The sequence below is a fragment of the Alosa alosa genome, chromosome 8 (genome assembly GCF_017589495.1).
Source record: "Alosa alosa isolate M-15738 ecotype Scorff River chromosome 8, AALO_Geno_1.1, whole genome shotgun sequence".
NCBI lineage: Eukaryota > Metazoa > Chordata > Actinopteri > Clupeiformes > Clupeidae > Alosa > Alosa alosa.
In genome coordinates, this window is record NC_063196.1 from 31,874,750 (window position 1) to 31,893,592 (window position 18,843).

Sequence of the window (18,843 nt, forward strand, 5' to 3'; positions counted from 1 at the left end):
ACCTTGAGGCCTTGATTGATTGAATATGTGACTGTCATTGACAATTTATTATTCAGTCAATTAACAATAGATATTCTTTTATCTCTTCTTATTCTTATCTAATTAATTTCTATTTTTATACTTGAATATTCATGTTTTGCTGTTATGTACATGTGTACTATGTTGCATAAAAGGCGCTATATAGAATCAAATCTGATTGATTGATTGATTGATTAGCTGCCTTCATCTTTCATGTCTCACTGATGGATGGCCTCTTCATTGATATAGGGCTGTGCTTGTCTCCAGGTGGTTTTATGATAATAGGCCTACAGGATGGCTAGTGCAATCTCCTCTCTGAAAAGGTCATACATTTCCTCGGTGACAGCAGTTGTGTGACAGCAGAGTAATAGCACTGCTTTCTGATCTCTCCCTGACAAAAGTCATCTGTCGTAAATGATTGACCTAGGGACCTGGACGCGGAGGGGACGACCCGGGCCGTAAATCTTGTCTTAGCTCTTGGAGATGCTTAGTTTTTTGTCCATCAGTACTGCACTTCATTCAGCCTCTTCATCCTCTTAAACAGCCTCTCTGTTGTTTTATCATGGAAGCTTAATGATATTGAGTCTTTTAAGATAGAGTTGAAGAACCCATTAAGTTCCCATCAACTGGCAAGGGCCTATTATTCGTTTTAGTCATGCATAGCACAAAAAATATATTTCATTATCCTGAACAGTGCAATTTCTTTCACTAAAGGCAATTCAAATGATGTTTCACACAAGATAAATTAAAATGAGATCTCCTAAATAAACATTTAACTGATTAAATGACATGTAATTGACAATTTTCCAGTGGAGCTCAAGAGCAATTTATTTGACAGCTAGGAGATTTGTCACTGTTGTGTGATGGGAGATTACAGTGAATTGATTTGCAATTCTAGAAGCAATCCAAAATCTCCCTTCTTACACACTCTCATATGATTCTATCAATAACGTACAGTACCGGTATGTTCAACAGCTTATAGGTCACCATTCTCTGTATATGCTTTCCAGAAAAAGGTTTTGTATTTATGAATTCCATACTATTAAACATTAAATTTTGTTGACAATATTAACATATTCCTCTAGAAAAAGGATACAGCAATTAACACATAATGAATCATTGTGTGATCACAGACAGCATTGACAGTTGCATCTGTCAGCTGTCCCATTATTTTCAGATGTGATACACACTGTCCAACGCAAGCACTCTGGATGATGCATCATGCCCTAGTATGCAAGTGGAATACAGAAAGCAGTTTGTTATGCTTGACAGTAAATGTGAAATGATGATCACGATGATTTACAAAATGTAATATACATGTAATATAAATGTAATAAACCCAGGTTGAAGGGTGTTTCGTCCGTTTTTATTTTATTTTTAAAATATTCATTTATCAGCCATTATAAATGCCGATACCGATAGTTTGGAAAATGCCTAATATCGGCCGATAATATCGGCCCGCCGATAAATCGGTCGGGCTCTAGTTTTTATGTAATGTTCGTAATTTTATGTAATGTCATGTTCATTTTTTGTATTGATTTGTCTAGTTAAATGTATTCTCTCTTCATTTATGTTATTTTCGATAGTCGTCGTGTTATTCTTAGTCCCTTTTACTGCTTCCAAGTCGGCTGATGTCGTTGGCGTCATCATGGCGACCTGGGCCTACTCTGCGAGGGATCTGCCGCGGCCGCCGAGCTGCTGCTGACCTGCGAGCTGCCATCTGCCTTGCCTGGTGTCTGGATTGAGCAGACTAGCTTCTAGCTGCTAACGTTCGAAACTACCGTTGACGTTGGGGAGCTCTGCAGTCTCTTGGAGCATCAGGCTGTCGCTGTCGGGGATCCACTGAGTTGCTGATCTGCGGGATCGCCCATGACTTCAGACGGTTAGCTTCTATGCTTCCAGTGATCTCTAGACTGCAGTCTACAAGTAGGCCTACTAACGTCACTTACAGAAGGCCTATGTTAACGTTGGATCCTCCGGGTAGGTCTGAAGATGCAGCTGTGCGCCATTTCATTGCCATTGGACTGAGTTGGACTAAGTTAACACGGACTTTTCTTTATTTTAATTTCTTAATTATTATAGTGGATGGAATCCACTATCTTGAAATCTCCTGGCTTCTTCTTCTTATAACCTTTTCAAGAATGAATGCGACTCTAACCGCTTAACGTACAGACATGTTGAAATAACTGTTCTAAAGGTCTGGAGTGGGACAAGAGAGTTATTATTTCAGATTTTTTTTAGTTTATACTTTTTGAGAAATAGGGGATTAAAAATTTTAAAAAGCTAATTTTTCCCCCATAGACTTGAATGGCTGTGATGTCATAATGGCCTAAAGCCAGCTGCGCTCGTTAAGCTCCCAGAGTAGTTCCCGGGCTAATCAGAACACTGGCATAGGTGTCACCTGTGGATCCAACTGTCTCAGCTTCTAATGCATACAATCTGGCTCCCTAAAACTACACATCCTGTTTAAGTGTTTCCCGTGTGTCAAAATAAAAGTCACAGCCATATCTCATGCTTTGCGCATTATATCTCCAGAACGGCTTGACACATATGCTTCAAATTTGGTACAAGTGTTTGTATGGACTCAAAGATGAAGTGAATTGATGTTGGAGGTCAAAGGTCAAATGTCAAGGTCAAAAACACCTTGAGTGTTTTATCTCAAGAACGCCTTGACGCACAAGGTTTTTTGGTACGAGGGTTTGTATGAACTCAAAGATTAAGTGATTAAAACATTTTTTTTCCAGGAATCTCCCCACCAACATTAAGCCAGCAGCTTTCCATCCACTATTGTAATTCCTCTGGCATTACATTTCTAGTTTATTTTATTACTTGTTCATTTTTGTTTGTTGTCTGTCTTGTATGTCTACCGCTAGGTGTCTCGGGTACGTTGGCGATTACGCCGCTCCATCAGGCATCTTTTGTCTTGTGCGTCAATTGTTGTTTTTGTAAATTTGTTTGTTTGTCTTGATGTCGCAGGAACGCTGGCGACTACGGCGCTCCGTCCGGCATATTTTGTCTTTTTGTTGCCCTTTCAAATACAGAGAGATTTGTGCTGCTGTTGGGTTCTACACAAAATAGTCATCATCACAGTGTGAAGCGGTCAGAAATCAGCCATTTTGAACTTTGACTGTGGCAGGTGTGCGATCTCACTCATGTGTAGCACACTGTTCTGCATCACTTTGCCTATAGACGTAGCGACACACTTGTTGTATTGCACATTGTATGTGAAGGCCCCATAGCTGTTAATATTGACAAAAATCAAAGTCAGTTATTACTGTAACCTTTTTTTATTGGTTAAATTGTTACAGAGATGATGATACTATCATGATATTTGGGCCACAATACAATAATATTGCATCTCTTAAGATTTCACGATGTGCACATTGTGTTTAATGCCTCCATATATTACATTTTGTAAATCATCGTGATCATCATTTCACATTTACTGTCAAACATAACAAACTGCTTTCTGTATTCCACTTGCATACTAGGGCATGATGCATCATCCAGAGTGCTTGCGTTGGACAGTGTGTATCATATCTCTTACAGAGCATTGAGGCCAAATTAGGATGCATTTCCACCCTCTGTTTGCAGTGAGCAAGAGAGAGTTCATCATGCACTGACCTCTTCGTCCCAGACGTTGCTACTGTATCTACTAGTTGCCAGCTCTGTTGTTACTTATGGCTCCAGGAACCTCAAAGGGGTCAGCCCAGTTGACATCCTGTGTGACTTCATCCTGGAATCGAGTTAAGTGTAGTCACATGGATGAGATGTTCCCTTTGATGGCTCAGAGTAGGACACATGTGGCCAGCCTGCAGAGCTCCTTCCTTCTAGTGAGCTTGTGGGAGTTTGTTTGTCATGTACGGCCTGGACGAGCATACAGGGTCAGGGGCTTGTTTTGTCATGAATTCATTCTTTATGCACGGTTTACATGTTTATTGAAAGATGAGAGAATCCCTCTGTAGGATATTTGTGCATTTGTGCAATGTAGTTCAGGAGGAAGGTCCTCGCTAGGGAAGATGCATTTGCATTTAAAGGGACACCAGGCAACGTTTACGTGTTAATTACTCATCTTTGTAAGTCGGTATATGGTTAAATGACTCATTACAGGGCGAATGAAGACTCTCTCGCCCGCCCCTACTGCCTGTAGGAAGAATATCCCGCTTGCAAGTTCAGTGTATCGTACCCGCCGACCGAAGCAGGATCAGTTTACATCCTGCATCCACAGCACAGAGGCAGGCTAACTAAAACGCTAGCGATTGTTGCAAACGTGTGTGTAGAACGGGCAGAGCCGGGCGAAGAAGCAGCTAAAACCCTTGACGGAAGATGCAAAGAAAAGGAAAAGAGCTTCAGACCGAGCGAGGGGGAGTTTCGTAGAGAAAAAGCATCAGGCTTGCCTGGTGTCCCTTTAAGAGTGAGTGCTGTGGATATGGAAAGAAAGCTCAACATGTGAACAATGAGGTCAATCATTCTGAAGCATTCTCTCCCTGGAGTAGAAAAATAAATATGCATGACATTAATTATCAGATGAGAGCAGATAGATCATAATTAATGTTAATGTACTTGAGAGAGAGAGAGAGAGATTACATTTACATATGACACTCATTCATTCGCTGCTCTTTTGTTCAAATGCAGTTCACTTCATTATGGAATGATGAGCTTCCTTTCAGTGTTCTGTAGCACAGAAATAGGCATTCTTTAACTGCCAATCCACAGCCTGCTCTGTGGAAACAGTTTACCTTCACCGTGCCAGTGAAATAGCTAAGTGGCTTCATTATGCTATCATTTCCTCCTGCCAAGTATCCCATAAGTTTTCATCAACATTTTGTGAAACTACAGGTGATTGATTGCACTGTATTCTAAAAACAAAAACAGAGTAGACCCATAGCATTTGAGCTGATTAGTTCCACAACTATGAAGAGTTCAAAGGAATTTGTCAGGGTTTACTGTAGGTGCACTATAGGTGGGAGGAGGATTTGATTATTATGACCGCCGCGCAGCATATCGGTTTTAGCATATCGTTTTCAGTAATTTTGTGTCAATGATTCCCGGGACACTGAAAGACCGGGGTACTGAAAGACCGGGGTACACGAAACTTGATGCGGAACCATTGTTTTTCGTTTCGATCTGTCGTCCACCCGCCGCACAGACCCCAGAAGAAGGAGAGTAGGCCGGGCACAGTTTTCTGTGAATATCTCGAGAACCGCAGGGCCACAGGCTGACCAACTTTTTTTTGTATTTTGGTCTCAAAGGGCTATGTCAACTCATTTCATATCCACTCATTTGATGTATAGCGCCACCTAGTTAAAAATGAAAAAGCAAAAACAAAGCGTAGTAATTGCAGGTATCTTTGGTTGACAGGTTCAAAACTGCACGGAATTTGAAGTGACACCCTCTGAATGCATGCCAAGATTTGAGGAATTCCACTGATGGAGACCCAAATCAGCTACTCACACAGGCACGCACACACTCACAGGCATGCACACACAGGCACGCACACACACACACACTCACACATGCACACACAGGCAAGCACACACTCACACGCATGCACACACTCACAGGCATGCACACACAGGCACGCACACACACACACACTCACACATGCACACACAGGCACGCACACACACACACACTCACACACACAAACATAAACACACCCACACGCACACACATAAAAACACACACACATGTCTGACCTTGGTGTAGCTGGCCATATAGCACTCTGCGGGGCAGACGATTGTAGGGCATCCTTATCACATGCCCCAACCAACGCAGTTGGTGCTGGGTGATGGTGGCCTCAATTCTCTTACAGCCTGTTCTGTTGAGGATCTCAGTGTGAGGCACTCTTGTCACGCCAAGTGATTCCCAGGATGCGCTGGAGACGGCAGATATGGAAGTGCTCCAGGGACTTGATGTGGCGGCTGTAAGTAACCCAGGCATCACAGCTGTAGAGGGTGTAAGTAACCCAGGCTTCACAGCTGTAGAGGAGGGTGGTGATGCAGACCGCTAGACGCAGATGTTTGTGTTGGGATGAAGGTTCTTGTTCTGAAAAACCCGCCGCCGGAGTCTCCCAAAGGCAGCTGATGCTTGTTTGATTCTATTCTGGACCTCATTGTCAATACTATTGTCTTCAGAGATAATGCTCCCCAGGTACTTGAATGATGGAACAACTGACAGTTTCTCATCTGCAATAGTGAAGATGGGTGGTGTGGGTGGGATGTTGGCACTCCATTGGCAGATTACCTCTGTTTTAGCGGTGTTGATGGTCAAACCCATCCTGCTGTATGCCCTCACTGCTGCATCTAGGACAGACTGGAGGCCTTGTGGAGAGTGAGATATGAGAGCGCAGTCATCTGCATACTGCAGCTCAAGTATCCTCACTCTGTCTAGTTGGGTGGTTGCCTGCAGGCTCCTGAGATTGAAGAGGTTACCATCCAGCCTATACGCTACTGTCACCCCACTGTTGTATTCAATATCCTTGTGGAGAAGCTGGGTGACACATATGAGGAAGATGTTAAAAAGCACTGGTGCCAGTACACACCCCTGCCTTACCCCTGTGCGCACAGGGAAAGGACTTGACTGCTGACCTCCAATTGTCACCCTAGCAGTCATTCCCTCATGATACTGACGAAGGATATTGACAAACTTAGTGGGGCATCCAATCCGGTGGAGGACTTCCCACAAGAGATCTCTCTGCACAGTGTCAAAGGCTTTGGAGAGGTACACAAACGCCATAAACAGGTCTTTATGTTGTTCCCTGCACTTTTCTTGGAGTTGCCGGATTGTGTGCTGAGACCATGTCGACTGTGCTCCTGTTCTTCCTAAATCCGCACTGTGACTCCGGTAGCATAGACTCTGTGATGTCATTGATCAGCCTCTAGCATCACCTTGGCCAGGACCTTGCCTGCCACTGCAAGAAGTGAAATGGCCCTATGGTTTCCACAAATAGCCCTATCCCCTTTGCTTTTATATATGGTAACACTATTGGCATCTCTCCATTGCTGTGGGATGTTTTCATCAGCCGAAACCTTGGTGATGTAACAGTGTATTGTTCTTGTGCAGAGATACCCTCCCTGCTTTAGCAGTTCTGCAGGAATATTGTCAGAGCCAGGAGACTTGTTGTGCTTCAGGGAGCGGACAGCTGACAGAACCTCCAGGAAGGTTGGAGGTTGGCTGAGGTTGTCAATAAGGGGAAATCCAGGCAGTTCATCCAGGATGGTATAGTCTGCATCAGAGTCCTGATTTAGTAAGGTGTTAAAATGCAGTGACTTATTGGGCCGTAGATAGATTTGACTGCATTGTAAAAGTTGTGCATGTCATTTCTGTCAGCGAATGTCTGGATTTCATGAGCCTTCTCCAGCCACCATTTGTTCAGTAAGGTCCTCAGAGTTCTCTGCACTTCTCGACGAGCTTTTTGCCATTGCAGTCTGGCGGTGCTGGATAAAGGGGTTTTTAGGGTTTCCTGATGTGCTTTGTGCATGATGCTTAATAGGTTATGAATGGCCACTGAGTTGTTATCAAACCAGTCTTGATGGTTCTTGCTCTTATAGCCGATTGTTTGGGCTGCTGCTTCATGAAGGGCTGCCGTAATAGAGGTCCACTGCTGTTCTGTGGCTTTTCCACCCCTCAGGAGGAGTTGTAGCTCCTCTAGTTTCTCAGCCAGGGAGTGACGGAACTCATTCCTTGTAGTGGTGTCTTTCAGACGGACACAGTCTAGACGCCTCCTACTGGGTCCACGTTTTCGCATGGGAGGGGGGGCGCAATTTCATGAGGACCTTGGTCATGATCATGCGGTGATCTGTCCAGCATTCTGCACCTCATGGCCCGGGTTATGAGCACGTCTCTGATGTCACTACGTCTCACGATGACATAATCAATCAGGTGCCAATGTTTGGAATGTGGGTGCATCCATGATGTTTTGTATTTGGTCTTTTGCTGGAAGATGGTGTTGGTTATGGTCAGGTTGTGCTCAGAGCAGAGGGTAAGTAACCTCATGCCATTTGAGTTGGCCTGACCAACCCCATGCCTGCCAAGTACTCCTTTCCATATTCCACTATTCTTTCCAACACGAGCATTGAAGTCCCCAAGCAGGAGGATCTTGTCGTTTTTGGGGATCTGGTGGAGAGCCTCATCCAGTGTCTGGTAGAAAGAGTCTTTAGACTCACTGTCAGATGGTAGAGTTGGAGCATACACACTTAGCAGTGTGGCATAGCGGTTCTTCACCAGGGGGATACGAAGGGTCATCAGTCTTTCACTGATGCCGACAGGTGTTTCAGTGAGCCTTGGCAGTAGTGTGTTCTTAATAGCTAGTCCCATACCATGCAGATGTTGTCCACCTGGGGGATAGCCTTTCCAGTAGAAGGTATAGCCCATGCCCTCCTCTGTTAGAGACCCTTCATCAAGGAACCTGGTTTTACTCAGAGCAGCAATGTTGATATCATATCGGCTCAGCTCGGCTGCAACCAGGGCTGTCCTTCTATGGGGTCTTGCCGTAGGAGTCCAGGAGAGTTCTTATGTTCCATGTTGCCAGTTTAAGGTTGTAGGATTTGTTTCTTCTGTTTCGACAGCAGGAGTGGAATGACCCGACAGGCGCGGCATCCTGTCCAGGCGTGAGTTGAGTGGGCATTTTTTAGGCCACCTTTTCTAGGCCCTTTCTCAGCTTGAGGTGAGCAGTGCGGTCCCTGAATAGGGCTGCTCAGTCGCACAAGGGTCTGCCGAGAACAGCTGCCACTCAGCCCCAGCTGTTAGCAACCAATACCCTGTGCCGCTGACGTGCAGGGCTCTGACTAGGAGCTCCCAGTCTATTCAAACCTGCCCCCATCGTCAGACACCCCATCGCCACCAGACTTCAACCAGGTGTAGATCCATGTAATGTTCACCGTGTTCAGAGGTGGAATACCTGCGCAAGGAATTTTTTAAAGTGCTATAGGGGGTGCGCATGCAGGTGCAGGTAAGCAGAGACACGCACACACACATACACAAAAGTAGGGGATGGAGTAGGAGATGGAGACAAATTGACAAGTGTGGTTTATTTTTGCGGAGAGAATGTGCAGGACTGGGCGGCGGTTATATTTTGTACCGCTCTGCGGTACATCTATTATCACAATCTAGCAGTTGGCTGAGCTGAGCGGAGAGATTGGAAGTAGGTCCACTTCAACAGTCTTGAAAGTTCTTGACATTATCAAGAACAGATATCTATTTGCATTGGTTACTCATTCCAAGAATTTACAGGAATTACCACTGTAGCTGAAAATATTCTATGACAAGGTATCCTGTCACAAAGTGACTGAGGGACAAATTTGTCCACATTTTTTATCACGGTCAGCTTTAGTGAAAAAATTAATTTGCTATCAAAGAATGGCAACATGCAAGAAAACGAAATGACTTGGAAGACTTGAAGGCGCTCATTAGCAAATGGTTGAGAGAGAGAGATGTGGAGATCTCTGGGGAAGCTTTCACAACTCCTTCTCTGTGAATCAAGGGCCTGGGTATATGTGTCAACTCGCACATAATGAAGTCCACATGTGAACTTGTTTATGAAATGATTTCACTTTATATGGAGAACAGATTGACACTGTCAGGGGTCATGCAATTAAAATCTGTGGTGAACTGAGCTTCACCCCCTTTACATCATTGAGCCTTCACATGATGAATGCTGAACTGAAACTGGCTCCCAACACATGTTTGTTTATGGTGTGTGTGTGTGTGTGTGTGTGTGTGTGTGTGTGTGTGCATACGTGCAGGGAGTATTACAGGAGCAGGAGAAGAGGGCCATGATGTTTCAGTGAGACACAGCAGGAATGTCTGTGTGTGCGCGTGTCTGTGTGTCTCTGTGTGTGTTGCACTTGTTGTCATTACAGAATAATAATCCTGTTAAGAGAGTGCAAGCCTCTGAAAAATCTTATCTGTGTTACGCATAAATGAGCTTGAAGGCGCAACATACGTCACACCATTTGTTTTCCTCAATGGCAACTGCTGTCTGTTATCCTAAGCTGTTTATCTTGATCAGTATTTCTTCTGTTTTTATCTGATGCCTCTGGCATTTGTATTAAACTTGACAAAATGTACAAATTTACTAACTAAATGTAGAAAGGCATATGTTTGTCTTCCCTGAAAATAAATTAAAGAATGAGTGTTCCCGGAGATCATGTTCTCTTCTGTAGGCTTGTACGGAGCCTGGGAGATCTCATTGAGAAATCTATTGTTGTTATATCGAGAAAACGTACTAAATGTACTAAATCTATGCTCATTTTAGCAAATCGTGGGCTCATTTTACTAAATTGTGGACTTCTTTTATTACAGTTTTTTTCTGATGGCTTAAGCACACAAAATAGTAATTTCAAAAAAAAAAAATCAGTCTACATTGTGTAGTCTCTCTCGGTCCGGCCACAACATTTGGTCTACATCACATGCAAAGTCCTCTAGTCCAAGACATCATCTGGAATGCCGTATTCCTGGCTTACATGATGCCTGATCAATATCCCCACATGCCTCCTCCATTGCCTGTAAAAGGGCTATGTATTGATGGGGATGACGGTCACAGACCTTCCAGCACCAGGCAAAGAAGAACTCGTCAGTTGGTTCAAGAATGGAGAGTATGGGGGGAGGTTAAGTACAGTGAAGAGTGGGTGATCTGTAAACCAGTTGCGGACGCTCGATGGTGTTTTATGCCCCCAATGTTGTCTTCCAGGCAGTGCTGCCAGCGCTGACTTAAAGGCACCTAATCCTAAACCTAACCCCAACCCTAACCCTAACCTTAACCCATGCAAGCAGCGCTCTCTGGACAAGACAAAACAAATGCAGCACAGCAGGCCCATGCACAGCAATACAGTATGCACTTCCAGATTCAGTACCAATGATACTATAGCTTACCTGCACATAGTCATATCGCAGCTGCTTTACAAGTTCAATGTTTCTTTCAAAAGGGACTCTGTAGATTTGTTTCATTCGGATTCTGTTGCGGGCAAATAATACAGAAATGCTCACATTGTGTATGTTTTGGAAGGTGGCGTCATCCTCAATTATGCGCTGCTGTATTTCTCGTAGCCTTATGGCATTATTTGCAATCACCATACTGACTATATGGCTCTCTTGACTATATTATTTGTAATCACCATACTGACTATATGGCTCTCTTGACTATATTATTTGCAATACTGACTATATGGGTCTCTTGACTATATTATTTGCAATACTGACTATATGGGTCTCTTGACTATATTATTTGCAATCACCATATTGACTATATGGGTCTCTTGACTATATTATTTGTAGTCACCATACTGACTATATGGGTCTCTTGACTATATTATTTGCAATCACCATACTGACTCTTGTTCTGCAGTGAACATTCTTCCTCTGCCCCCAGCTTCTAGCAACGTCTAGCAATGATGTAAAGTAACAATTTCAGTAATTTTACATGTGTGTTGTGTTTCTCACTAAAGTATGGCAGTGCTACAAAACTTAGTGCAAAGTGACTGTACTAACCGATTCTCATTTCGAGATGTCCTTATGATGCTTGCTACAGTGTAGCGGCTCAAGTTAGGCTGAACCCGTTGGTTGGCTTCCCTCAGGGTCATTATGATGCTCACTCTTTTCACTCCTCCTGCTCTCCACACGGACAGCTTACCTGTGGCTTATTTATAGTGCTTAGGCTGATTGCAAAGTGAACTAATTATCTAAAACAGTTTCCACATTTGACAGTGTGCCAGACAGTTGGCAAAATAGTGTAAATAATAGCCATACATGTGTATAGTTTTGCTAGGAGTGTGTTGATCATTTGGATCTTGAGTGTAAAGCAGTGTAAAGCAGTTCCGCAAAAAGAGTGCTGTGCAGTGGATTGTACCTACAGTTTTGCAAAGTGTGTGTTACAAAATTGCAAACTGAGTTCAAAGCAGTGTTTGTGCTTTTAGTTTTGCAAACTCAGTGAGTGGTTTTGCTATAAGTAAATAGTTTTAGAAATTGTGCTATAAGAATCACGGTTAGGGTTTAAGCCATCAGAAAAAACTGTAAATCATGGGCTTGCTTTACTAAATTGTGCGCTCATTCTTCTAAATTTTGCGCTCTTGTTTTATAGTTTTTCTCGGTTGTTTACACACATTTTCTGAAAGGATGCCTCATACTCTCAGAACTCTACACACAAATCAAAAAACACACACACACACAACGGGCAAAACCCCTAGCCTGGTCCTACCAGACTCTGCTACACTACATAATACATGTCATAATACTGAAGGAAAATGAAAATTGAGCGGAAGTACGTAGGAGGGCGGAGCCAAGCTAGCAAAACCCCTTAATTCTCCTGCAAACAAAATGAAACTTTACATTCAAAACAATGTTATTTCTTCTCAAAATGGTAGTATAAGTATATATACTTTTTTGATCCCGTGAGGGAAATTTGGTCTCTGCTTTTAACCCAATCGGTGAATTAGTGAAACACAAACAGCACACAGTGAACACACAGTGAGGTGAAGCACACACTAATCCCGGCGCAGTGAGCTGCCTGCTATAATGGCGGCGCTCGGAGAGCAGTGAGGGGTTAGGTGCCTTGCTCAAGGGCACTTCAGCCGCGGCCCACTGGTCGGGGCTCGAACCGGCAGCCCTCTGGTTACAAGCCCAGAGTGCTAACCAGTGGGCCACGGCTGCCCCAAATTGTTTTTGGTATTTTGTTTTCAAATGACACACACAAACCATCATATGAATAGACATTCGACATTGATAAGAACCAGTTGACATGCCCATGTAAAACACTATGATGAATGGAAAACATTTCCTCTCCATTCATCATAATGACTTAGGCCTTTTTTTATTACAGTTTTTCTCGATTGTTTACACACAGTTTCTGAAAGCATGCCTACTGTCAGAACTCTACACACAAATAAAAAAACACACACACAATGGGCAAACCCCCTCAATTCTCCTGCAAAATGAAACTTTACATTCAAAACAATGTTATTTCTTCTCAAAATGTTTGTTTTCAAATGACACACACAAACCATCATATGAATAGACATTTATAAGAACCAGTTGAACACTGATGTGCTCAATGTAAAACACTAATGAATGGAAAACACTTCTTTTCCATTCATCATAATGACTTAGACCTTTTTTTGTTCAATGTTATACTTACTACAGACAGTACATACATAAGTGTGTTGTAAAGTATTTGAGAATATTGTTTTTATACTCAGAACACACAAATACACTGTAACAAATATATTTTATTTTCCCCACAACAACAATGTACACAGTGTACATCCCAACCAACATAAAGTTGCACATACAGTGGTCTACATAAAAAAACAACAGAATAATTTACTGTATACAGTTACAGTAAAAAAAAATGCTGCATCCTCTCTTCTGTTTCGGTCTGGCCACAGCACCTCATCCACATCACAAGCATTATGCTAAAGCTCTGATTGCTTAGTGTAAAACTGTGTGACAAGTGTTTGCTCATGTGATGAGTCAGTGTGCATAGTAGGGCAATTAACTTTAGAATTTTAGTGTGTTGATGAGTGTGTTCCTTGTGAAAACAAGAGATCTTCTTAATGAAAATTGTGCCAAATGCAGAGTTGTGCGTAGTGTTTTGAAAAAAGGTGTGCTTTAGAACTGCAAGTTGAGTGTAAAGCAGGAATTGTGCTTGTAGTTTAGCAGAATTGGTTCATGGGGTTGGTGCACGAGTTACATGTTGTAGTCATTGTGTCCCAAGTACCAGTAATTGTGTGTAAACAATTGAGAAAAACTGTAATTTAGTTCTGAAATCTAAAATAATCTGTTATTTTTTCCCTCTACCCCCACCATGTGGTTAATCAAAGAAATGTCGATTTGTTCATGCTGTATGCAGCTGTGTTTATCCCACTCTTCCTGGGCTAACTTGGTGACAGTTTGGTGTATGATGCATCAATAAATCATTATTGCAGATGATTTGTAGCGACTGCATTGCAACAGGTAATATAGAGAGTAGCCCAGGTCCATCAGACACAGAAACAGCATCCCACATGATACCCCATACAGTCACATACACATATCTGGTCAGATTGAATTGAGTCTTTGCAGCGGAATGAAACATGAACTCCTGCAGCTCCCCCCTGGGCACCCACAGTACTTCCCACCTGATCCCCTCGCATGATTGGGCCCACCTGTCAATCATGGCGTACGCACATCACCACCTCCTGTGCAGAGGGCCACTTGGAGCCACAGTGCACCATGACCATGCTGAAAGCTTCTTTTGTGATATTGCCCCCCCCCCACCTCTATGGCTTCAAATGAACTGGTGTTTGCACACAGGGTGATGGTGGCTGTCACCAGCTGTTGAAAGTAAAGGTCAATAAATGCCACACTTAAAAAAAAATTCCATATGTTGTTAGTGTTTGGTTTGACATGCCTCATATGCGAAGCATTATTGTGACCTGTGGGGACATGCTGTCCAGAAAGAAATTGAACCCCACCTCTGATTTATTTCTGTCATCTCTATAATATCTCATGCCCATGGGATTTCACGGTACTCTTTGTGTCTGAGAGTGCAGCGTGTACCGTATTCCCCTGAGAACACATCTGAAGGAAAAACAGATGTTGACGTGACATGCACACTAAAACGCGTCTGTTTGGAAATTATAATTGCACATTAGCGTTATGTGTTTGTGTTCCACTCCATGGCCCTGAGAATGTTTGTGAGAAATTCTCATTTAGGCCTTCTCATTTAGGCCTTTTGTGCTAATGATGGTTGATCAATACAGCAGACTTGCACTCAAACTTAGATAAACATTGAGGTCAAAAAGTTGTTGAAGTACTTAACAATATTTCAAGGTCACTAAATCCCATCATGCTTTCACAAGCTAGGTGTGAAATTTTATTAGGGTGATTCCTACGTTTTGCTTTTTTTCCCCCAAACTGCTTTCAGACCAAAAACCCACACAAAATCTGCAGTGCTACAACATTCTCAGCCTTTGACTCAGTTTTCAATTATTGCAAAATATTACAAACAACAGATACTTATTCATCTTTTAAGGCCCTGCCCTCCCCAAAACTGACATTTATTATGAACATGATCCAGATGGGAGGCTGGTTACCTACAGTACAGTCCATTCTTATGTATCAAGTAAAATTTTATATTTCGTGTTTCCTTTCGATTTTGTTTTTGTAATCTGTTTTTGTTTTTGTAACTGTTACAACTCACACAAAGCACACAAAATGGTCTTGCATTTACGGGTTGAATAAATCTATATATGTTTACTGTTATAAACTAGCCTGGGTTTCCCCATGCTGCCTTATGCGCATGATTTTATTCGTGCTGCTAGGCAGCCTGGATTCCATGGACTTCGTTTTCACCTCAGCGAAGGAACCAATCACAGAACGGAGGGGGGACAGCAAGACAATGACGATACACCGAAGCGGTTATGAGCTACGTACAGACGCATTTGATAAACATTCGTAGCGCTCAATAAAGGGCTCTGGGCATTCGTAAACCACGTCTCAAATACGAGAAAATGAATGTGTAGTTCCCAGACCCCATCTCAATGAGATGAGGTCTGGCGTTAGCCAGGCTAGTTATAAACAGTTTTTTGTAAGTATTTTCTATTTTCTACATTCCACATCTACTGGAAATTCAAGAGGTCAACTGTCTATGTGCAATACTTTTGTCCACAATGTTTTAGAAGAGTTAACAAAAGTAACTGCCTCATATTTTTTGTGCAGTTTTTTTTGTAGGAGATGGACTTTTTGTAAATTATGTGTTTAGAGTTTAGAAGAAAAAAACAAGACCAAGTTTCAGAAAATGTGGATAAGCAGGTACAGCAACAACAACATGTGAACAACTACATTGAACGTGTATGTGAACAACTAAGAAGATCAAATCCTGCATGCCCTTATACAGAAAAATTTTTCTGATTGCAGATGACCTTGTCTTTACTCTTTCTGCCAACTCTCATTTTCATTAAAGTCCCTTATGGTTTTAGCCGTCTCCTGGAAGTATTTTAAGAGACGGTTCATTAGATTTCCTCGTGCTCCTTCCATGAAGAGAAATGCATTTAAAAATCCCATTTGTGTTTCAGGGCTGCCTTTAACCTGGAGCGCTTGCCCACTGCTGTGGAGGGAGTCCAGCTTGGCAGGAGGGCCAGGCTGAGGTAGTCATGGAGATGGAGCGGTACCTGTGGGAGAGCTCGGAGGTGCCCCCCAATGCCACAAACTGCACTGACGTGCCGACGGGGGCAGTGTTTCGAGTCCCCATGGTGACCGAGAGGCTCGTGGTGGTGGTCCTCCTCGGGGTTTTGACCTTGCTCACGGCACTGGTCAACATAGCGGTGATCACAGCCATTTGCACGACCAAGAAGCTCCACCTGCCCGCTAACTACCTCATCTGCTCGCTGGCCATCACCGACCTCCTGGTGGCCATCCTGGTGATGCCCGTCAGCGTAGTCTACATCACCATGACGACGTGGGCGCTGGGCCAGGCGGTCTGCGAGGTGTGGCTGAGCGTGGACATGACCTGCTGCACCTCCTCCATCCTGCACCTGTGCGTGATCGCGCTGGACCGCTTCTGGGCCATCACCAAAGCCATCGAGTACGCGCGCAAGAGGACGGCCCTGCGGGCCGCCGCCATGGTCGCCGCGGTGTGGGTCATCTCCGTCTTCATCTCGCTGCCGCCCCTCTTCTGGCGGCACCGCCACAAGGCCACCGTGGCCACCCAGTGCGTCATCGAGCACGACCACGTGGGCTACACCATCTACTCCACCCTGGGGGCGTTCTACATCCCCATGACCCTCATCCTCGTCCTCTACTACCGCATCTACAGCGCGGCCAAGACGCTGTACCAGAAGCGCGGCTCCTCCCGCCACCTCAGCGGCCGCAGCACGGACAGCCAGCACTCGCTCGGCCACTGCCGCGTGGTGCACACCTTCTGCGTGTCCGACCTCTCCACCTCGGACCCCTCCATGGAGTTCGACCGCTTCAACGTCACCATCCGCATCCCTTCATTTGAGGCCGACCTGGACGTGCCGGACGAGAGGAACCAGATCTGCACCCTGCGGGAGAGGAAGGCGGCACGGATCCTAGGGCTCATCCTGGGGGCCTTCATCCTCTGCTGGTTGCCCTTCTTCATCAAGGAGGTCCTTGTGGGCCTGCGGCTGGTCAGCCCCTCTCCTCAGGTGTCGGACTTCCTCACCTGGCTGGGCTACATCAACTCCCTCATCAACCCACTTCTTTACACCAGCTTCAATGACGACTTCAAGCTGGCTTTTAAGAAGCTGATCAGGCGGAAAGGGCACGCATAAAGCGTTTTGCAGACTTCTCAGTAGCTGATAGAGTAAAGACTTTGATTACAGGCTCTTATCCCAGGGAGTAGGAGCAGATTTTTGAAGATGCAAATTCTAATGTTTATGTATGTAATGTTTATGTATATGACTGCACTTGAAGGAATTTACATAAGGCAACATGTGCTGCACCCTAGAAGGCACATTTGATTTGGCATTGCTCTGTAAAATGACATGCTGGACACTGTTGTATTTAAAAACAATTTCCATGGAGTGGGTCATGTAGGACCTAGTGTTGTTTGTAATGAAGCTCACTGATGCAAGAAAGCAAGATGCAATGTACTACTAAACTAAACTACAAAGCAATGTTTTGGCTTACACCAAGACTTTACTGTCATAACAGGAGATTTTCTATTAAAACATGTACAAAAGGAGTGTGAATTACCTATTAAGTATGATAAATGAGTCCAATAACCAGTGACAGGAAGGCAGTCACAGCCTGCCAGACTGGAAACAATCAAGCACCACAGGGGTTTCCATTTTCAGAGGGGTTCTTAAGAAGTGGTTTTCAATTTATGCAGAAAATGAATAAACAAACACCAAACATATTCAACATTTTGTCAGTATCCAAAGTGATTTCCATATACAGTCCATACACACGGCTGATTGGAGTTGCCGGTATCCCGCTAAGCACCAGCTTACCATCTTGGGCGAATGTTGCCGGAAGAAAAGCTAGGGGCAGGGATTGCACTGTATAGTGGACGTTATCGGACCTATATCATGATCTGTGGTCTGTTGAAGGCTGCTGAGAGATTGAAATCTTTGTTGGTAATAATCATGTATGGTATGTAATTAAAACTTAATTATAGCTTATAGAAGCAATTCTATAAGCTTTAACCCTTGTATGATGTTCAGATTTCGCACCCTTTCAGACTGTTCGGATCAAATTGACCCGGGACATTATTTTGCCAGGGAATTGACCTATACATAGACTACACTGCTAAAGCTATTTATTGGTGCAGACTTGAGAGTGTTTCGACCTTTTGGAATAACATTGATCAGGATCCCTCACAACAGAAGGTTAAGACTGCAGGAAAGCAGGAACTTCTTTGGCTTGGAATGAAACATTGTAACATGTACAGTACCCTCCAGAATTATGGGCACCTCTGCTAACTAAGTTGACTAAAAACAGGTATGAAAAATAATCGGTTGGTGATTTATTGTAATCTCACAATGAAGAAAAATCCAACCTTGAAGGGAAGCAAATTTTATTTTAAGAAAATATCATAAAACAGATAATATTTTAAACAAAAACACGTTGCTCACAATTATTGGCAGCCTTTGCCAATAAAACGGCTCGTAATATTCTCCTATGACACCCTATAAAGTTGAAGAATACAAAGCAAGGGATTTAAGACCGTTGGTCTTTACAAAATCTCCCCAGATCATCCAGATTCCTAGGTCCACACTTGTGCATTCTCCTCTTTGACTCACCCCTCTGTTTTTCTATGGAGTTCAGATCAGGGGACAGAGATGGCAATGGCCGAAGCTTGATTTTGGGTTCAGTAAACCATAT

At 43.6% G+C, this 18,843-nt stretch overlaps 1 protein-coding gene across 2 annotated transcripts in view; it reads left to right on the top strand.

Moving 5' to 3' along the window:
- The window catches only part of LOC125299405 (5-hydroxytryptamine receptor 1E), a 37,114-nt gene extending 19,259 nt beyond the window's left edge, over positions 1-17,855 (top strand). For both annotated transcript variants that reach the window (XM_048250673.1, XM_048250672.1), the window contains exon 2: positions 16,071-17,855. In XM_048250673.1, the coding sequence (XP_048106630.1) occupies positions 16,149-17,288 (1,140 nt within the window). In that variant the 5' untranslated portion in view covers positions 16,071-16,148 and the 3' untranslated portion in view covers positions 17,289-17,855. The remainder of the gene's footprint in view (positions 1-16,070) is intronic.
- The last annotated feature ends 988 nt before the right edge of the window (positions 17,856-18,843 follow it).